Source organism: Camelus ferus, chromosome 7 (genome assembly GCF_009834535.1).
Source record: "Camelus ferus isolate YT-003-E chromosome 7, BCGSAC_Cfer_1.0, whole genome shotgun sequence".
NCBI lineage: Eukaryota > Metazoa > Chordata > Mammalia > Artiodactyla > Camelidae > Camelus > Camelus ferus.
In genome coordinates this window covers 40,548,332-40,568,180 of record NC_045702.1, presented here as the reverse complement: position 1 = coordinate 40,568,180, position 19,849 = coordinate 40,548,332, and the positions used below count along the sequence as shown (strand labels likewise).

General features: G+C 53.8%; 1 protein-coding gene and 1 pseudogene across 4 annotated transcripts in view; both read left to right on the top strand.

Annotated features, from left to right (window-relative positions):
• Positions 1-19,849, top strand: part of MINDY4 (MINDY lysine 48 deubiquitinase 4) — a 98,462-nt gene that overhangs the window by 78,159 nt on the left and 454 nt on the right. For all 4 annotated transcript variants that reach the window (XM_032483768.1, XM_006187733.3, XM_032483766.1 and 1 more), the window contains 3 exons: positions 2,983-3,144; positions 9,517-9,697; positions 10,249-10,321. In XM_032483768.1, coding sequence (XP_032339659.1) covers positions 2,983-3,144; positions 9,517-9,697; positions 10,249-10,321 — 416 coding nt within the window. The remainder of the gene's footprint in view (positions 1-2,982; positions 3,145-9,516; positions 9,698-10,248; positions 10,322-19,849) is intronic.
• Positions 10,330-19,842, top strand: LOC116664897 (annotated as a pseudogene).

The following is a 19,849-nucleotide window of genomic DNA, read 5'->3' as shown; positions in this document are numbered from 1 at the left end:
CGTGGGGCAGTCAGTGCTTCTTTCCCTTCCTCTTCCCTTCTGTCTTTGCCCCTGCTGCTTTCATGTTCCACCTCTGCTGGGCTTCCACATCACGAAGACCTAGAGAGGGAACTCAGATTAGCTTCTGTTTCTGGAGTTTGCTGTGCTTGATCTGTATGTGTGGAGCTGCAGGAGATGCAAAAGAGGCAGACCCAGGCGCCGTCCAGTGCAGAGCTGTGGTGCAGGCTGGGGGCCCTGGATCCAGCTGGGGAGACGACGGCTATGGCACCCTGAACATTTGCACAGGACATTGTCTTTATGATGACCTTCTGCATCTTCATAAAGGGGCCTTCAAAGGGCCTTGTGGAGGGCAGGGGGAGACCCTTGGCACAGTTGCTTATTATTAATCCTCCCAGTCACCTGGTGACACAGGGAAGGGGTCTGTTCAAGATCCTATCAGCGAGCATCAGGACTGGGAGCCAAATGCTACACCTGGCTTCTGTCTGAGCCTTCCTCTGCATGGCAAGGCCTCCCCAAGTGGCCCCTGGGCCACAGTTAATCTGATCCACGGTGCATCCAGGGGCAATGTGTGTAGCACAGACAGGCTGGGCAGAGCTGCTCTGTCTGCTGGGCCCAGCTGAGGACCCAGTTATCTTAGGGGGTCCTGGCTCACTTGTGTCAGCCCTGAAAACATACCTGGGCGCCATGCAGGGGCCAGCTCAGGGCCTGTGGTTTGTCCAAGGTACCCAAGGAGTTGTGGGGTTGGCTGCGGCCCCCTCTAGTAAGGGTTTCAGGCTGAACGACCACCCATGGTGGTCCAGATCCCGCTCTAGGTGCCCATCCTCCCTGTGGGAGCTTCCCGATGGGCAGGCAGAGAGCAATGGGGCCCAGGGGTGGGCAGTTAAGCAGGGTACAGAGGATGCGGCCAGAGTCCGGGGCTGAATTCTGAACTGTGCTGGCTGTGGAATGAGCCTGGGTGATTTTCTTCCCCTCCCTGAAGCCTGGTTACCTCATTTGTAGAATGAGGCATCTGGACTAGACCAGTGCTTCTGAAACTTGGATGTTCACAAAAGTCCCCCAGGGTCTTGTTGAAGAGCAGGCTCAGAGTCAATGGCTGGGGCCTGAGGTTTTGAATTTCTAACAGCTCCCAGGAAGGGTGACTCTGCTGGTCCACGGGCCACATTTTGAGCGGCAAGGGACTAGATGATCTCTAAGCTTTACCACTGTGTGATTTTGAGTCTTGGAGCAAGGAGTGGCCTGTTGTCCCTTCTCCCCCATTTTGAGAAGGCTTCCTGCTCTAAGGGAAGTTTTGAGACACATCCTAGATGGGGTGCAGGACCTTTCCCCCCCTTGAAAACCAGATGGGAACACTCGAACATGTCTGAAGACGGTCGTGCCTTTCTTAGGCAACCACTGCCCCTGGGGTGCAGTATCTCAGAACAGACATTTCCTCCGAATTCTTTCTCATTTCCTCTGCAAGAACACAATGCAGCCCCCTTGGTATCTTCCTCTAGTGGGGGCCCCTTGGTGGCCATCAGAGGGGCCTCTTTTACTGCCAGTGAGGCCAGCATCCTGGTGTTGACAGAGGGATTTATCAACCTGGGCATCACTCTCACAATTCAGGGGAAACACTTCTGTGAACTCTGCCCTCCAGAGTTTACGATGGACAAGGGCTGTCATGGCCGTTCCCACATCCCTCTGGGGAGACTCCTGCCTGCTGACCTCACACACCTACCAGCCCGGCAGGAGGGGCTTAGGCAGAAGGTCCTGCCCCGGCACTTGGGCCGGGCTCGTGTGACTCCTTCCTCAGCAGCGGAGCAGGTGCTTAGCGGTCACCCTTCATCTTGAATCTTTGGCCAACCAGGTGGTACCCTGAGGGTAACAAGTGACGGGAGAGGGAAGGGACACTGGACAGGGAGCCGGAAAGTGAGGAGAGAAGTCCAGCTCTGTCACTAACCAGCTGTGTTAGTGAAAGGCAAATCCTTTCCCAGCTGTGAGCCTGTTTCCCTATTCCTAGCAGGAGATTGGACCCTGGGTGCCCTGCTTGAGGAAGGGCCCTTACAGCCACCTCAGTGCAGGAGGCACTGGCTGAAGGAGACAGCCGGAGAGTCGGGGTGCCGCAAGTCGCTGTCTCCGGGTTCCGGGGTCGGCAGGCTTGCCGGCCCATTGGGTGTGCAGCATGAGTCCCATGGCCAGTGGACCCCCTGATGCCCCGCAGCTGGTGGGGCAGAGACAAGAGTGGAAACCCTACCTCTGCCTCTCTGCCGCTGCTGTCCTCTCCTCTCCCTCCCAGTTTGAAGGCCCCACTGTCAGGTCACCGGCGAAATCCAAACATGGCCTGGAGCTGGATTATTCGTATCGCCTCGTGGTCAGCTTCCTGGTGTTGATAGTGTACTGTGGTTTTACAAGATGTTATCACTGGGGGAAGCCGGGTGAAGGGTACACAGGAACTCTGTGCTATTTTTATACCATCTTTTGAGTCTAAAACTATTTCAAAATAAAAAAAAGTTTATTTAAAAAAAATGCCGTCCTTCAAGACCCACCCAAGTATCACTTCTCCACAAAGCAGCTCTGACTCTGTCATGGGTTTGTGTCCGCCTGGGCTGTGAGTGCCCTGTGCACACATGTTTATAGTCCCAGTCACATCTTACAATGTGCTCCAGCCATCCAGGCCCACAGCTGATCCTCCCTCTAGACCCGGACGCCCGAGGTCAGGAGCCACCCTCCCCCGCAACAACACAGACACATATGCAGGGCTTAGGACAGGGTCTTGGGCACACTTGGCACTCAGTGAATGCCTGTGGGATGAAGATTGATGGGTTCCCAGAGTCGCTTTGATGAGCAGAGTTGGCGACTTTCCCTTAGGGCTGTGGGAATGCGGAAGTCACAGCCCCCCTGATTTTGGCCCCTCACCCTCCTTGCTTTCTTTCCTTCCTTCTCTGCCCTTTGTCTCTTGCTGCCCATCTCCCCTTGACAAGCCTTTCGCCTTTCTCTCATCAACAGGAACTTGTCAATCTGCTCCTGACCGGGAAAGCTGTGTCCAATGTTTTCAATAACGTGGTCGAGCTGGACTCTGGGGACGGGAACATCACGCTCCTCAAAGGCATTGCCACGCGCAGTGACATCGGCTTCCTGTCTCTCTTTGAGCACTACAACGTGTGCCAGGTGCCGAGGGACCCCCGGGAAGGAGGGAGGGGAAGCAGAATTCAACTCCCGTTCCCAGAGCCGTGTCTAGCCTCCATCATGGAGGGTTTGGGAAAAGTGCACCTTCACTGCCAACCAGTACAGGCACGAATTCACACCCAGAGCCAGCGGATCCCATGTTCTGGGAGAGGCTGTTTGAAAGGGACTTCAGGAGATTTATGGAGTGACTGTGGGTCAGAGTGGCTGCTGTTGCCGTGTGTGTGTGTGTGTGTGTGCACGTTGGGCCTGAGGTCTTAGCTTTATGTTGGTTCCCTAGGACTGTCACAACAAAGCACCATGAACTAGGTGGCCTAAAACAACAGAAATGTCTTGTCTCATCATTCTGAAGCAGAAATTCTCCTAACAGTAAAAAATCAAGGTGTGGACAGGGCTGTGCTCCCCCCAAAACCCATAGGGAGAATCCCTCCTCGTCTCTTCTAGTTTTTGGTGTTTTTCAGCAATTCTTGGTGATCCTTGGCCTGTACATGCGTCACTCCAATCTCTGCCTCTGGTGTCATGTGGCCATCTTCTCCCTCCGTGTCTGCTTTTCTTATGAGGCTGTCAGTCATGCTGGATTCTGGGCTCACCCTCCTCCACTAACCTCACTTTCACTAATTACATCTGCAGCAATCCTATTTCCAAATAAGGCCACATTCTGAGGTGCTAGGGGCTAGGATGTCCACAGTTTGGAGGGACACAGTTCAACCTGTAACAGGCCTCACTCAGTCTGTTTGTGAGTGTATTGGTCCCCCTACTTTCTCTCGTCCTGCAGCCAGGGTCTTAGAAAGGGCCGGATCTCCAGGTGAAGTTGAGCAGGGGACAGGGTGACAGTCTCTCTGGGCAGTGTGGGCAGAGGAACATCCAGGGCCCTGCATTCTTGTCCCACCCTGCTGCAGAACTTTGAACCTCGGTTTTCATGTCTTTAGGGAAGAAATTGCTCTGTGGTTGATTACCTGAAAAGGGTTGTCCTCAAGGGCTAGCAGATCTTTATGTGCTGAGTGGCCCAGCAAAGGGTCAAGATGAGACCTGATTCATCTTATATCCCCAGGACCAGGGACACAGAGACTGGCCAAGGGGACACTCAGAGCATGCTAGGTGGATGGATTTGCAGAGTGGGTGGAGACTGGCACTTAAAGGCAGGGATCAATTTCATTGTGCCCTTCCTGCATGACCACATGTCGGGATGTGCTGTCCCATTGCTAATGGGCCACGTGACATGGCCCTGTCCCCAGATCCCTCTCTCTGGGTGACCTCCCTATCCCCAAAGACAGGAAACAGACTTGTGGGCTCCAAAGATCTGGGGAGAAAAGAATGATAGCGACTCCTTCCCAGATGTGCTGGTGTTAGGAGGAAGCCCAAGAATGTGGCCACATGGCCCTTGAGAAGCACCAGGAACCCTGAGCGTCAGACCCTGGGTGGGGTCTGAAAGCTTTCAGCCTGAAATTCTGTGAGCTAAGAGAGGTAACCTTGGCCAGGCTCGCAGAATCCCCAGGTTTACCATGAGCCCTGGTTTTACTCTTGTGTGGAGGGCATTGGTCAAAAAGTAAACTATTTTTCTTTGGGCTTTTGAGGGTAATTGATGGGAACATCAGTTGGGTATCATTCTTCCCTTGGAATAAAATGCTGATTGCAGAAATTCAGGTCCTACAATGACCCAAATCCTTGAATCCCCATGGGCCCCCCTCTTTGTTGCTGTGCTTGGTCAAAGACTAGGAGCGTTATCTCTCTGCAGCAAGAGGTGGTTTGCTCCTCTGCCTTGGGACTGCAACCTTGCTAAAGAAGGAGCCTTGGGTGCCTCTCTTTCTCCCCAGAGCTCACTGAGGGTTGAGCCGCTGAAGGAGAAGATAGAGGCCTGGCGGTTTAGGCAAAGCGCTTTCCTCTCCCTTAACTCCACCCGCTATGCCATCTGTTGCTGAGTTCCTCCGTGATTAGTGAACAGAGAAGGAATCCAAGGAGGTTTAGCATCCAGGTCCAGACCTGGACCCAGAGCCAGGGCCCCCGCTCTGGCCTGGCCTGGTCTTCCTCCACTGAGCAGCACATAGGTGGTCATGGGGACAGTCTGGCATCGGGGGCAGCCTGGGCACGGCATCCACAGCAGGGCTGTTCTGGTAAGGCTGAAGGCTTCCTTTCATGTAGACAATAGAACCAGGCCTGCCTCTCACTTGCAGCCCATCTCCAGGCTTCTCGGTGCAGCCTCTGACTGGGAGCCAGGGTTCTGGGGCCCTCACGAATATGTGGGGGGCAATAGGTCATGCCCATTGGCGAGCTTGTCAGGTGACCCACATTCTGGCTGCGCCTGGGTTAATCAGAGGCAACCCCAGGCCAAGAAATGCACTCCTGCTGTAAGTAACCGGCCCTCCGCCCCAGCCTGGCTGTGTTCTATGGGACCTTATCTGCTATCTGTGACCCACTGGGCCAGTCTTGCCCGTCTGACTTCCCCTTCACTCCCTCCATCCCAGAGCTCAAAGTGAGGGCTGGACTGCATTGCAAGCTGCAGTGGGAAGACCAGCCCCACCTGGCTCACAGGGGCAGTGGTGACGGGGGACTGTTAGGCCAGGAAAGGACAGCACGGGACGGGAAGTTTAACCCCAGGGCTTCCCCATGACCTATAAGTCATGTTCATTGCTGCCTTCATGAAGGGAGCTGGGCAAAGACGGCTTGGCAGGGAGAGCTCTGCAAGCGCCATCCTCCCCCGTGTGTCCCAGCTCCGCAGACGGCACCATCCACCCAGTTACTCAAACCAGGAGCCTGTCCGACACATTGGGATGTCATGGGGCTCCTGCCCTAAGTGGTTTCTCAAGTCTGTCCATTTTCATCCCAATCCGAACCATCAGCATCACTGGGTCTGGACGCTTGTGACAGCCTGGCTGGCCTTTGGCTCCTGTCCCCACCTCCTTCCAATCCTGTCCCTTCACTGAAGCCAGTGTGATCTTTAAAGGAGTAGATCAGTCACATCATCCCTTTGCTTAGCAACCTTCCCTGGTTTCCCTGTCCTCTGAGACTGTCATGGCCGGATTGTGTCGTCCCCTCCCCAACGTTCATCTGTTGGAGTCCTGGCCCCAGCACCTGGGAAGGTGACTGCATTTGGAGACAAGGCCATTGAAGACATAACTAGGGTAAAAGAAAGTCATATGGTTGGGCCCTAATCCAACTGGCTGGTGTCCTTATAAGAGGAGGGGATTAGGACACAGGCACACGCAGGGAAGGCCATGTGAAGATGCAGGGAGAAGACGTCCGTCTACAAGCCAAGGAGAGAAGCCTCAGAAGAAACCAGCTCTGCCGGCACCTTGATCCAGGATCTCTGGGCTCCAGACTTGTGAGAAAATACATTTCTGTTGTTTGGGCTGCCCAGTCTGTGGAGCCTGTTACACAGCTCTAGCAAGCGAGTACAGAGACTGCCGTCCAGACCTTCCCATGGCCTGCGAGGCCCTGTGAGACCTGCTGCTGCTTTTCCCCCTTCATGTTTTGGCTCAGCTGTCACTTCCTAAGGGAAGCCTTTTCTGACCTCTTCACTCTATCTAAATAGAGGTCGGCTTTCGTGGTCCCCCGCCCACCTTGTCATCCTCCGTCATAGAATCTTAAATTCTTTCCTTCACAGGCCTCCTCTTGGTTTTACATTATCCCATTTCATTGCTTTTGAGATGCAGACTTGCCCCACACTTGAACATTGCTGAGATTTTGGTGCATTATTGCAACCTGTCGGTGGTGTGGCAGACTTCAATTGCCAGCCTGCTTGCTTTCTTACAAAAGATAATGGTGAATCTGATGGCATCTCAAATTCAGTGAAATGTGGTGCAAATGAGTGTGTGTGATTATTTGTTGTCTGTTTCCTCCCCATTCGTCTGGTAATCCCATAGGGACAGGCTGTTCTGGCGTCCTTCACCTCTGTCCTCATTGCCTTGCCCTGTGCCTGGGACCAAAGTGTGAGTCATGTTGAATGGATGCTATCCTTGGAGATGACCAACCCTCACTCTGCCAGCAATCAAATGTTGAGCTTTTTAAATCAGGGCTTCGGAGCTGACAGTCTGCAGTCAGTTTGGGGGCATTCACCCACCCCACCCCTGCAAAAGATGGAAGAGCCCATTTAAAAGTCCAAGTTGGCCCTTGAGCAATGAGGGGGTTAATCCACGTATGATTTATAGTCAGCCCTTTGTATCTGCCATTCCTCTGCACCCAAGGATTCAACCAACTGTAGTATTTACTATTGAAAAATATCCGTGTGTAAGTGGACCCGCACGGTTCAAACCCACATTGTTCAAGGGTCAACTGTAATCTCTACCTGTGCTGCATGTTCGCCCACCAGGAGCAAGGCTGGGGCTGTGCTGGAGGAAATGCACCCTGCAATGCACCCTGCCTTGCCCCAGGCCTTTGGTCAGCTACCGCAGAATCCAAAGGAAGCGAATTTCATCTTTGGAAAATTTCACCCACTTGGAAGGGGCTCTTGAATGAGAAAACTCATTTATAAACTCCCTGGGCGGCTTTTTTGCCCTTAATCTTTTGACTGTTGCATAAATGGCAAGCTGCCCTTTTGTCCCTCTGCTGGAAAATTCAGGGTGGCTGATTCTGCAGTTGCCTGTTCCCTGGCGGGGTGCGTGGCTCTTTTTCCTGCAGTGAATGAGCACCGGGTCCCCATTCTTCAAGGCTCCCTGTTCGAGGTGATGCCCTCACCAGAAAAGCCTCTTGGAACCTGGAACAGGAGCCAAGTTTGCAGCAGGGTTTAGGCACGTCCAGCCACGTCCTTTAAGACAGCTAATCCTCCCCCATCCCACCGAGGAGTGAGCTCTGCAGTCACACTTTAAAGTCGCAGGGGCTAGGGTGAGGACCCAACTGGCCACTTGGGGGGGCGGGGCAGGGCACTTGGGCAGCGAGGAAATGAACACTTTTTGTAAAGTTCTCCCTGCTACCCTCCAGAGGAGATAGCTGTTCACAGGCAGGCATTTCTCTGGAGACCTAGCATGGGGCCTTCTGAGCACAGGCCCTCTGTCCGAGAGACCCCAGCCCAGAGTCGGCTCCAGGTGGGCTCTGAGAGGCTGCCCAGCCACTCCTTTGTGATAGGCCCTGGAGAAAATATGCCCATCTCCCCACTGGAAAAATAATTCCCATTCTTTCCTTAATCCACAGGCTGTGCCTGTAAATACCTGAGCATGCAAACATCTCCCTGGGGCTGGCAGGGATTAGGCCGAATCAGCCTGGCCCACTGCACGTAGGGAAATGAATAAACGCAGGCCCGGGCTAGGGAGTCCCGGATGATGGGGAGAGAATGCATGGAGGTCTGTCTGGCCAAGCAGCCGAACCAGCCAGGCATCTGAGTTGGCCTTCAGAGGGCTCCCCAGGCCTTTCCCCTTTGCAGGCAGAACGACAGCAAGGCCTGGATGCTGACTTTGTGCATCTGCCTTCCTCCAGCACCTCTCTACCATGAAAGTCCTCTGCTGGGAACCTTCCAAGGGACCCCCGTCTCCAAAGGAAGTTCCAGCTCCTTATCCTCCCCTCCCCTTGCTCTCTTTCCTGCTGGTCCCTGAATGTCTCTGGACATTTGTTCCTGGCATCACTCACAGACTGCTCACTCAGATGCCCTCCCCCCTTCTCCCCGAGGCTCCAAGTCCCACCTGTCTTCAAACTACAGTCCTAGCTCAAGTTGTGTTCATCCACAGGGACCTTCATTCATCAAATGCTTGCTGATGTTGACTTAGCCTCTGCTCTCGGTGCTAAGGGTATACTCCCTCATGCAAGGCGTAGGTGAACGCTATCATGAGGCAGAGGAGGTTGGGTACCCAGTACCTAGTTCAGAGGACCCCACCCCCACCTCCACCCTGGAAGCTAGCAGGAGGATGAGATTTGTGCTCCCTGATTGGGTAATCGGGTGATGCAGGACCCCGAAGGGGAGGAGAGGTGTGCTGGTGGACAGTGAATGCCCAGCATGGAAGCTTGCCATGCTGGATTAGTTTGAGGACTGGTGAGAGGCTCTGTGTGGCTGTGGCTGGGGAGGGGAGGGCGTGGGAAGAACTGGTTAGAGGTCATTGCCTGGGGAGGAGAGGCTGGGCATGAGGGAGCTTTCGGAGGCAGGGTGGACAACATCACATACCAGCTGGATGTGGAGGTGAAGGGGAGGGGTGACGCCCAGGTTTCAGGCTGGGATATCTCCATATGACGGTGGGGCAAAGGCCCTGTGGGCAGCGGGCTGAGTGGGCAGGGACAGCTCTGTGTCGGTGGGCAGCACACACAGGCTGTCATCCCCAACAGGGCCTCGCTGAGGTCAGCCCGTGCCTGGGGGTGGACAGAAGATGCTCCGGCCCCTTTCCCTGGGGATGGCGCGGTGCTTCAGGTATCTCTGTCCTCTCCCTCTTCCTCGTCCAGGTCGGCTGCTTCCTGAAGACGCCAAAGTTCCCCATCTGGGTGGTGTGCAGCGAGAGCCACTTCAGCGTCCTCTTCAGCCTGCAGCTGGAGCTCCTGAGTGACTGGAAGACCGAGAGGCTTTTTGACCTGTACTACTACGACGGCCTTGCCAACCAGCAGGAGCAGATCCGGCTGACCATCGGTGTGCCACCTCCCTGCCCCGTCCCTGTGCATCCTCTGTGCCGGGGACACTGGCCTTAGCTCGCCCGCTCAGAGCAGTCAGAAAACAATGCAGACTCGATTGGTACTGGGGGATCAGAGGGCGAGTGTGAGCCGGTCCTCCTGCCAGAGGGGCCGGAGCTGAGCCTTGAGAAACTCATGGCGTAAAAAGTGTAAGGTGAGGTTGAGACTATGTAGGAGAGAGTCACGCCCACATTATTCTCTGGGCAGTGGGGAGCCATGGAAGGTTTTGGAGCAGGGGAGTGAGGGGATGAGATGTGCTTTTAGAAGGATTATTCTGGTACCTGAAAGGGGGCAGGAAGGTAGGGTAGAGACTGGAGATGGGAGGCCAGAGAGTAGGGTGCTGTGGTATCCAGGTCAGAACCGATGGGCAGGAATGAAGGAGGGTCCAATTGAGAAGAGGAGAGGCCGGTGCCAGAAGTGAGCCCTAGGAGCAGGGTTGTTGGTGCTGACCTCGGGGTGAGCTCGGGCCCTGGGCTGATGAGTGTCTGCCTCTCTCCCCCTGCTCCCCAGACACCTCCCAGACCATCCCTGAGGACAGAGACAGTGACCTCGTCCCACCCCTTGAGCTCTGCATCAGAACCAAGTGAGTCAGGCCCTTCTGGGACCTCACCCAAGCAACTGGGAGGTGCAGTGGTTGGGGGTGGCCTGCAGAAAGGGGGACGAGTTCCTGGATTGTCCCAACTAGGAAGAGTGTGGTGAGGGGGGTTGGGACCCCTGCAGACTGGAAAGACACAGTGCTTGGGGCGTGTTTGAATGTGGATTTCGTGGTCACTGTGGCCCAGGGAGAAGTGTGTGATTTGTGGGATGATGTGCCTTCAGACAGCTTCTTAGCATGTCCCCTTATTCGGGGCCGGGGTGATTTGGTGCTTTTTGAGGCCCCTCCTCATTCAGATCAGCAGCTGCCAGATGTGGTGAGTACTCTTAGGATGGGTAAGTTTACCTGGTGGTAGTAGGGGTGGGAGGGCTTGTATAGGATGGGAAAGTGGGAGGGTCCCACCCAGCCAGGTGTGCTTCCTGGGGCAGTGCCCCCCTCTGTGTCAGGGTGGAGCAGCCCAGGTTCTGCTGGTGCGGGTGGGGCCCTCTGAACACTGAGTGGAGATGCCCCTAGTCTCAGAGGCAGTGGGGTCCCTGACTCCTCTTACCCAGCCTCCTTTAAGGGAGGCTGAGGCTCAGGCCAGTGATGGGTTGCCCAGACTCCAGGTGAGTCGGGGCTCACTCCACTCAGGAGTTCTCAGCCCAGGCCCCCGGGCTGGGGCAGCACTCTGCAGGGCTGGGGTTGTAGCTGTGGGAATGGCCAGCGCTCAGGCAGGCCCTTCACAGGGCCTTGGGTAGTGACTCGGGGGGCTCAGGGTGCAGAGGGAGGCAGGCTGGGGAAGGGGGGCCACCTGGAGTCCAGCCAGGGAAGCAGTAAAACTGGCAGGGGTGATGAGCGTGGTTTCTGGAGTTCGAATCCTGGTCTTGCCGCTTTCTGGCTGTGAGCCCTTGGACTTCTCCAGTCTGTGCCACACTTTGCGTCTGTCAGGTGGGGACAATGGCAGTGGCTGGCCGCATGGTGGTTGTGAAGAGTGCCCGGGACGTTACTAAGCGGTGTGAGCAGCTCTTGTTATTATGTCTCGCTGGGACCTCGGGCGGAACCTCTATTTTCCTGTTTGTGAGATGGTGGGGGTTGAGGTGGAGGCTGTGGGCCATGGCTGGGGCCCCGCAGCTCTGACTGCCGGAGATCCAGGGGGCCTAGGACCACTGCCCACACTTATGCAAGTGAGCCCTTGAATGGAGCCGCAGAGAGAAAGCAGACTCCACATGCACAGTGGAAACCCAGGGAGGGGACATGGAGGAGACGTTGGACATCTCATTACGCCCCACCCACGCATCCATCTGCTCATCTGTCCACCTGCCCGCCCACCAGACCAGGGATGGAGCATTCCTGTGGGGTCACACAGCGGTGTTTCTTTCGTCGGGAGGATTAAAGGCACATGCAGGTCGCTTTCCTTTCATGTACAAAGAGCCACTCATTCGGAGTGATGAGAGAAGGGCAGCAGCGGGGGGAAGGAGGTGACACCAGCCTTGGCAGTTTCTGCAGGACAGGGTGGGAAGCCACAAGGCATCCTTCCTGCAGGACCCAGCAGGACTCTGGACCACACCCTGAGCACAGGCTCCGCCCACCTGGACTCTGGGACTCCTTGCTGAAGGCCTCTGTGCTCCTCCCAAGGCCCCAAACCTCTCTGCCTGCCCCATCTGAAGGGACTCCTCTTTCCTCAAGAGTGCCTCTGCGGCAGGACTCACTGGGAACCTCCTGGGGCCCCAGAGATTGGACTTTTTGGGCTCAGCCCCAATTGGCAAGTGCTTGAGAATGACCTATTCTATCAGGGAGCTCAGGCCAGAGACATCTGAGTGTGAAAGTGGGCCTGGAACACCTCTTCCTCTTCTGTCAGCTGTCCCCTTCTCCCAGGACCTACTGCCTGCCCCTGTGGCCATGTGCCATGACATGACCCGGTAAGTGATGGCCTGTGAAATGCTCTGGAGAGGCTGCACACATCACGGAGTGAGCCCTTGGCCTGGGGCAGACGTTCCAGGCTGAGTCCCTGCCCTGCCCTGGTCTGTCCCTGCTCACTGTCATGGGAGGAGCTTGGGCAAGGCTGAGCCCTGGCATCTCCTCCAGTGGTGCTTCCTAGTCCTTGTCACAGATAGAAATCATCATACTTGTGAAGCACACAGGGTGAGAGACAACTGGCCCGGGGCCTCCGGTTGGCCCAGACTCCACGCAGCTCCCTGATGGCTGAGGGGATCAGCGTCCCAGTACATCTGTGTTCATCCCTGCCATTCATTGGGAAGATGTGCTCTAGAGCATGGTCCTCAGGCTTCAGCAGGCATCCCCTGGGGGGCATGGTGAGACACAGATACCGGGTGCCACCCCCAGGGCTTTTGATTCAGTAGGTCTGGCGTGGGGCCTGAGAATGTGCATTTCTGAAGAGTTCCCAGGTGCTCCTGGTGCTGCTGTCCTGGGACTGCACTTTGAGAATTGATGTTCTGGTGGCTGGTGAGGGCAGTGCCTACCTCTTCCTGGCTGCCTTGTGAGAGTCAGATGTCAAGTGAGGTGCTGACCCTCCAGTGTCTGGCCTGCTATAACATTGGACCAGGGGACTTTCCTCCTGGCTCCGCTGGCTGCCTGCTGCCCCCTGCCCCCCAAGTGTGAGTGTTGCATCCCTTGCCAGGACTTTGCTGAAACCAGTTCTACTTCCCTCATCACTTGCTCCACCACGATGGGTCCATCTGGGCAGTTAACATGATGAGACTTTTCTCAGCATCATTCCCAGAAAGCTGAGTGGATGAATGAAGAGTGGGAATGCTGGGTTTTTCCCCTGCAGTACCCATCAGATAACATACCATGGTAATGCGAAACAGCAGGCACAGCCTCCTGGAATCCTCTTCCAAGGGGTTGGATTACAAAGGCTTTGTGTTTTGTTTTCATCCCAGATTCTCAAACAGCTCAAAGGGAAAAACTTAGGAAAGTGGCCTTCAAGGTCAGTGAGGACCCGCTAGAGCTGCAGCCCTACCTCTTGGGGAACCAATCCTGCTGCCTTGATAGCACAGGGGTACACGTGGTGCCACGGCCCGAGCTCAGGTCATTTCCAAGGCAGCCGTGTGCTCATGGCAGGATAGATCAACCTGGGGGGCAGGTGGGGCTTCCCTCCTATCACTTCAACCTCATGGAACCCCTGGGCTGGACTCCAGGGAAGAAACAGCTGGATAAGACTTAGTTCTTGCTCTCAGAGTTCACAATCTAGTAGAAGTCAAGTTCAGAATCAATTCTGCTCTGATCCAGGGAGAGATGCACTGCCTGCCCTCAAATTCTGACCCACACAGAGTGTGCCACATGCCTGGCCACCTGGCAGCCTGCTTGGATCCACAGAAAGGCCCTTGGACACCACCGGATACGGCCCTTCCTTCTACGGACAGCGGTCTCTAGAGTGGAGGTCTGTGCTCCAGGCCACACCTCGTGACACGAGCAGTGCAGGGCCTGGAGCTTAGAGCCATGCTGCCCTGGCCAGTAGAAGGCCACTGAGTGGGAAGTGTGACTTCCCGCCACCTGGCTTTGTTGCCACGGTGACATTGCACAAAACCAGACTGCCAGTTTTGCCTGTGGAGAAGAGCATCCTAATTTGAACCAACCCTGGGTCGTGCTGTCTCCAGTGTCTGGTGTGACACACACCTCGGCCTCAGAAACTCTCCTGTTACCTTCGCTCGTGTCAGGAATGTAGGGTCCGTCTGCCCCTCTCTCCTCTGTTCTCTAACCATCTAAGCAAAAAAAAAAAAAAAAAAAGACTCATGTGTGGTCATTTCCAAACAACACACACATGGTGACCTCTCTCAAGCTTCTAGCCTCGCTAGAATGGGAGAAAATGAAAGAGTTGTCAACAGTCCAGAGGAAAGAGGAAAAATCTCATAACCGGGGCCTGGGGCTGGCCCACAGATGTTTCTGTTTGTAGGCTGAGACAAGAAATTGAAAATGTAATTTCAGCTGGGAACAGTGCCTTTGAGGGGCTAGAGCCGAGTGCCCACCTCCCTCAGCTGCTCCCCTGCCCGCCAGAGGGGCCTGCTCCAGCCTTCACACCTCTGCCAACACCCTTCTTGCATGGGTGCCCTCTTCACCATGCCTCTCACCCATCAAGGGAGGGCTTCTTGGGTGCTCCCACTGCCCAGCCGCCCCCTTCTGGTTCCCCTTCCTGCAGCCCACACACACAACTGCCTGTGGTGTTCCTTGCCCTGGTTGGGTTCACCGCACATGCCATGCCATGATGCAGGGCAGAGCACTGAACAGGAGTCTGGAGACCTCAGCTGAGTCCTGGCTCTGCTGCTGTCACATGGTATGGCCCCCAGAATGTCTGGTTCTGTCTGGACCTCAGTTTCCCCATCTGTCCCTTCCCTGTGCCATTGTGAGGTCGAGAGCAGAGATGTAGAAGCATTCCCTTCCTTTTGGAGACCTTATGGGCTCACACGTGAGTGGGGAGAGGAGGAAGAATGGGAGGAGGCAGAGGAAGAGGGACTGGTGGGCGGTGACTGCCGGGGTCAGAGGGAAGGGAGTGTGAAGTGTGGTGAAGACTTAGGTTTCCCCGCTGGTGCCTGGGCTTGTGGAGGGGCAGGTGGTGTGCAGGGATGTGTTCATCCAGCAGCCCCCCTGGAAGCCCAGCACTGAGCTCAAGATTGTAGAGAGGATGAAGGCAAGGCCAGCTCTGCCCGCTGGGGGCTCCCAGTCTAGCGGGAGAGGGAGACACCATGACCGTATGGCCGGGGAGAGCCTGACCGCAGTGCTAGGGAAGGATGCTTCTGGAAGGAGGGCTCCTGGATCTGATCCTGAAGGATGAGGGGGTGAGGAGGGAGGATGGTTATTCCAGGGCACAGCAAGGCCAGGTTCTTGGGTGAGAGATAGCTCATGGGGCTAATTCTGGAGCCGCTCTGGCTCCCCGTGGCTGGAGTGCAGGACAGGACGCATGCACACAGGGATGCTCATCTGGAAATCCGAAGTGAGTAAGAGGAGCTCTGGGGTGTTCCTACTGGTCAGCTCTGGGGGCTTTAAAACCAGGCCTGTGCTCTTCTCCTTGCTGATACAGGCTCTATCAGGCGTCTTCTCCCTTTGAAATACACCAGTTCCATCAATGTTGAAAACCTGTTGAGGAGGTGACTTCCACTCTGTTGGGGTGATGGCCCCTGGGGAGGAAAGGGTCTCATTCATGGCCTGCTTGTGACGCTGAGCTGACCTGAGCTCTGAGGACCACAGCACCTTCACTGAGCTCAACCCCCAAGCCAGTGGTCCTCAGCTGGGGGCAATTTTGCACCCCAGGGGATATTTAGCAACATCTGGGGACGTGTTTGGTTGTCTCCAGTTGAGGGGGTTACTAAACATCCTGCAATACACAAGGCAGCCCCCACAACAGAATATCCCGCCCAAAATGTCCACTGTGCCCAGGCTCCAAACTCTCACGCGCTCAGCCTCCTCCTGCATCAGCAAGCCTGAGTGAGCCTGGATGCCTCCTCCACACTTAGAAGCCCGTCTGTTTCATTGCATCCCTCCCGTCTCTCTACCAGCCCCTAATTGCATATGTAGGGCTCTTCTTATTCATCCTTGTAACTGACCCACAGACTTTCAAAACCATTCCTGCCAGCGACCCATTCATCCCCTACAGAAGCTCAGCATCCTAGCCTTTCAGCCCTTTCAATTTTGAAAACGTCTTTGCTTTAATTCCTGTTGTAGTTGTGAACAGCTTCTACTGTGTCTCTAATACTCTTCCTGCCCGGCACCTGTTTGTCATGGTGGGGTAGTTTACTTACCTCTCTAAAAGCCTCAAAGCGAGGCATAAACCCCACAGCCTAAGCTCAGGACTCAGTAACTGGTGGTGTGACATGGACGTCTAGCAGCAGATGAGTGTGACTCACCCCTGCACTGAGGCCAAAGCCTATGTTGTCAGGATCTGAGGGGTCTGCAAATTGGGAGGACCTTCTGTCTGCCTGTCAGGGTGAGGAGAGTAAGTCTGGGTGGGGTGGGGAGGAAGGAGGGGAGGCCCTTGGGGGCCAGGCTGAGGGTAGGTCTTACAGGGATACAGGAAGTCTGGTCTGTTTCTGACTCTTCCCCTCATTCTCTCCGTGACTGGGGGCAAGAATCTACCCTAGTCTGGGCAGTAGTTTCCCCTTGGCAAATCTGGGTCCCTGGTGCCTGTCTGGAGCCAGGCTGCAGGCGAGAATGTCACTCTCCTCCCTGCCTCCCATCTGCTGCCCTCTGGGGATCTGGATTCAGGGTGTGCCCCTAGTGTCTAAGATTTTAATGGGAAACTTACAGAGGCTGACGCTCCCCTATAAATCTTCACAGAACAGTAAAAGCTTTTTAATGACGCATTTCAAAACTTCAAAGATGATACACAGAGAAAGAAAATTGAAATCCTCAAGTTGCATGGTCGAGTCAATTAGGCCCTTCCATGTGTTGCCGCAGATCGCTAAAGTACTGTTAACCCAGTAGACGCAGTAGGTCCACCCAGTCCCTTGGGACCTGTGGTCAGCACTGTGCCTACCCAGCCCGTCTTACCTCCAGAACCTGCTCAGCTGTGTAAGTCAGAGCTGCGTCGGTCTTCCTTATCAGCTGGACCAATATTAGCTACCCTGAGACATCATCAGTGTCCAGCACCAGAAGTGCAGGCAGTGGGCACTCACCACCTAGGAGCAGCCTGATTTCTCCCAGAGATGCCAGATTGTCTCCAGATACCATCCCAGTGTCTCTCCTCCAAGCAGTGATGAATGCTAAGATGCTGATGGAGTCCATCAAAGTGGCTCAACCCCGAAGTGTCTAATAGATTCTTCTAGATCTGCCTCAGTGCTGACGCACAGCTGCTCAGGAGACAGTCTAAAACATCTGGGTACCAAAGAATCACTTAATTCTTCCACATCCAATGGAACAAGTGATGCTGACCATGTCGATTCACATGACATGACTGATAATGAAGCAGAGGCAGGGTCCGTGGGTGAGCATGAGAGATGAGCACGTATTTCTTATCACAAGTTAGGCTTGGAATGGATCTTACTTAGGTAGTTCTTCCAACAATTACTCTTGAGAGAAGAGCTCCTCTAGAAACGTATGCGAACTTTTTGCACATCCAGACCTACCAATGAGTATTTGTGATCAGAAGGATCCCAGAGACCAAATGGTTCAGGTAGTGAAATGGTACCTCTCAGCCTTTCATGCAGGAAGGAAGGGATCAGTTGCCAAAAGACCATACAACCTCATTTGGGGTGAGATATCTCAGCACCGTGGGGCTGAGGGATGTCACCAAATGACACTGGAGAGAACATAGAGCTAGTTTTGGAAGGACCCGTTCTTTAAAACAGTGTAACATTCATGGCTGAGTAGCTTTTCCATCATCCACCCATCTCAGCCTTTTATGCTGAATGTTTTAGTAAGAAGATGCAATCCAGCATTCATATTTGGACCAGAAAAATTTGTTGGGATGTCAATTGGCACGCACAACACAGGGCAGGGCTGTGTCTTGTGTCTAGACTACAACAACCTTCACACTCTCATATTCCCCAGTGGTTATGGAAGGTCTGTCCTCATAGTGCCTTAGGTAGACCTAGAAGGAGAACGCAATATCAGTTGTTCCAAATATGCAAATATGTGCATATGCAAATATCTCCTACTAAACCTTTCTATGGGGGCAGGAAGCACAGAATTACAGCTAAGATTCTTTTTTCTCCAAATTACAGAAATCGTTTTGCTCAGTTGGAGGGGAATGGAATGGTGTAAAGTGTGCAAAATATTCAACAAAGGGTCATAGAGTCTTTACAGAAACCAAGAAGTTGCGTGTAATCAGGAAGCTGGAAGAGCAGAATGAGTATGAATCCCACTGCCTCTGCAAGGCTGTCCCTCTCAGCCTAAAACTCAGAGATGTTGATGTGGCTGTTGAAGCGAGGCGCAGGTGTGAAGAAAGATGAAGAGCCTGGGGAAGGAAGGAGGGAGAAATTCAGTGGGGGTCATTCATGAAGATGGAGAATGTTGAACCCCTACTGAAATCACATGGTGTTTCCAGGCATTCGGCTGGGATGTGCAACAGTCTTACTTTGGGAGAACTTGTTTACTCCCTTCTTGCTCCAGTTCCAATCTCAGGGATACAGGCAGACCTCAGAGATACTGCGGACCAACACAGTGAAGCGAGTCATACGATTTTTTGGTTTCCTAGTGCATATTAAAATATGTTTACACTATCCTGTAATCTTTTAAATGTGCGATAGAAAATAATTTATTGCCAAAATGCTCACCATCATCTGAGCCTTCAGCGAGTTATAATCTTTTTGCAATAATAACATCAAAGATCCCTGATCACAGACCACCGTAACAAATATAATATAATAATGAAAAAGTTTGAACTGCTGCGAGAATTACTAAAATGTGACACAGAGACAGAGTGAATGCTGTTGGAAAAAATGGCACCGATAGACTTAGCACAGGGTTGCCATGAATCTTCAGTTTGTGACAAAAACGCAGTATCTGTGAAGCTCAGTAAAGTGAGACAGGCCTGTACTGGACTTTCCAATGCAGATGTACAAGAAAGAAAAGCACGCCTATTTCCCTGGGCCAGTTACAATTTTGACTTCAAAAAAACTTTAGGTTTTGAAAATGTCTCCTCTTTCCCCAAACCCTGCGCCCCAGGAAGCATTTCTAACCCCCAGTCTCAAACTCCGTGCTCCAGTGCTGCTGTTGAGGTATGCGACATCTGTTTCCTAGTTTGTATAATCTTAGGATAACACCAAAGCCAGATTTTTCAGAAGTATTCCATCTGCACCAAATGTGATTCCTCTGAGTTGTTCTAGGAAACTAGCTCCATGTATTAAAATCAAGTGCTGGGAAGTGCCAGGGTCTCACCTACAATAACTTTAATTTTGAAACTGAACTATTATTAAGTTGTATCTAACCCTGGACTACTGTTTAATTATGCTCGGTGCTTCTTAAGGCTTCATAAAGTAATTTTTTAAAAATGCGAATCTGTGATTACTGAACTGCTCATAGCCCTTCAGTAGCTTCTCCTGGTGACTTTGCTCTTAGAGCAAAGCCCAGAGTCCGCGCAAGGCCTCCCAGGTCACAGGCGGTGCCGCCCCGGTGGCTCCTTGTGTCCTATACCGAACCTCTCTCCCTACCTTTCTGCGCTCCAGCAACTGGAACTCCATCTGTGCCTTGAACCTTCCAGGATTTTTTCATACCTGGGTCTTCCCACAGGCCTTTAAAGTGCCACCCTCAGGCTCCCCGGGAAAGTGGCTGGATTAAACTGTGTGTAGACCACTCATCACGGACAGTACCCTGAAGCAACAGCACTAGGGAGGTTCTCAGTCAACATGTGCGGCACCAGTGAATGAATGAAGGCGTGACTTTTGTCTCCTCCATTGCTCTCTGGGGTCTTGGGTACATTTGTGTTTTGCAAGGGCCTGTATATATGTTTGTCAGTGAGTCGTGGAGGGGTGAGGTGGGGGTGGTGAAATCCTCAAAGCCCCCCAGATGGGAACTTCACGTGAGTGAGGACAAGAGATGGCTCCTGTGTGGGCCCCTGCAGCCCTAACTCTCTTTTCCTCTGCTTTT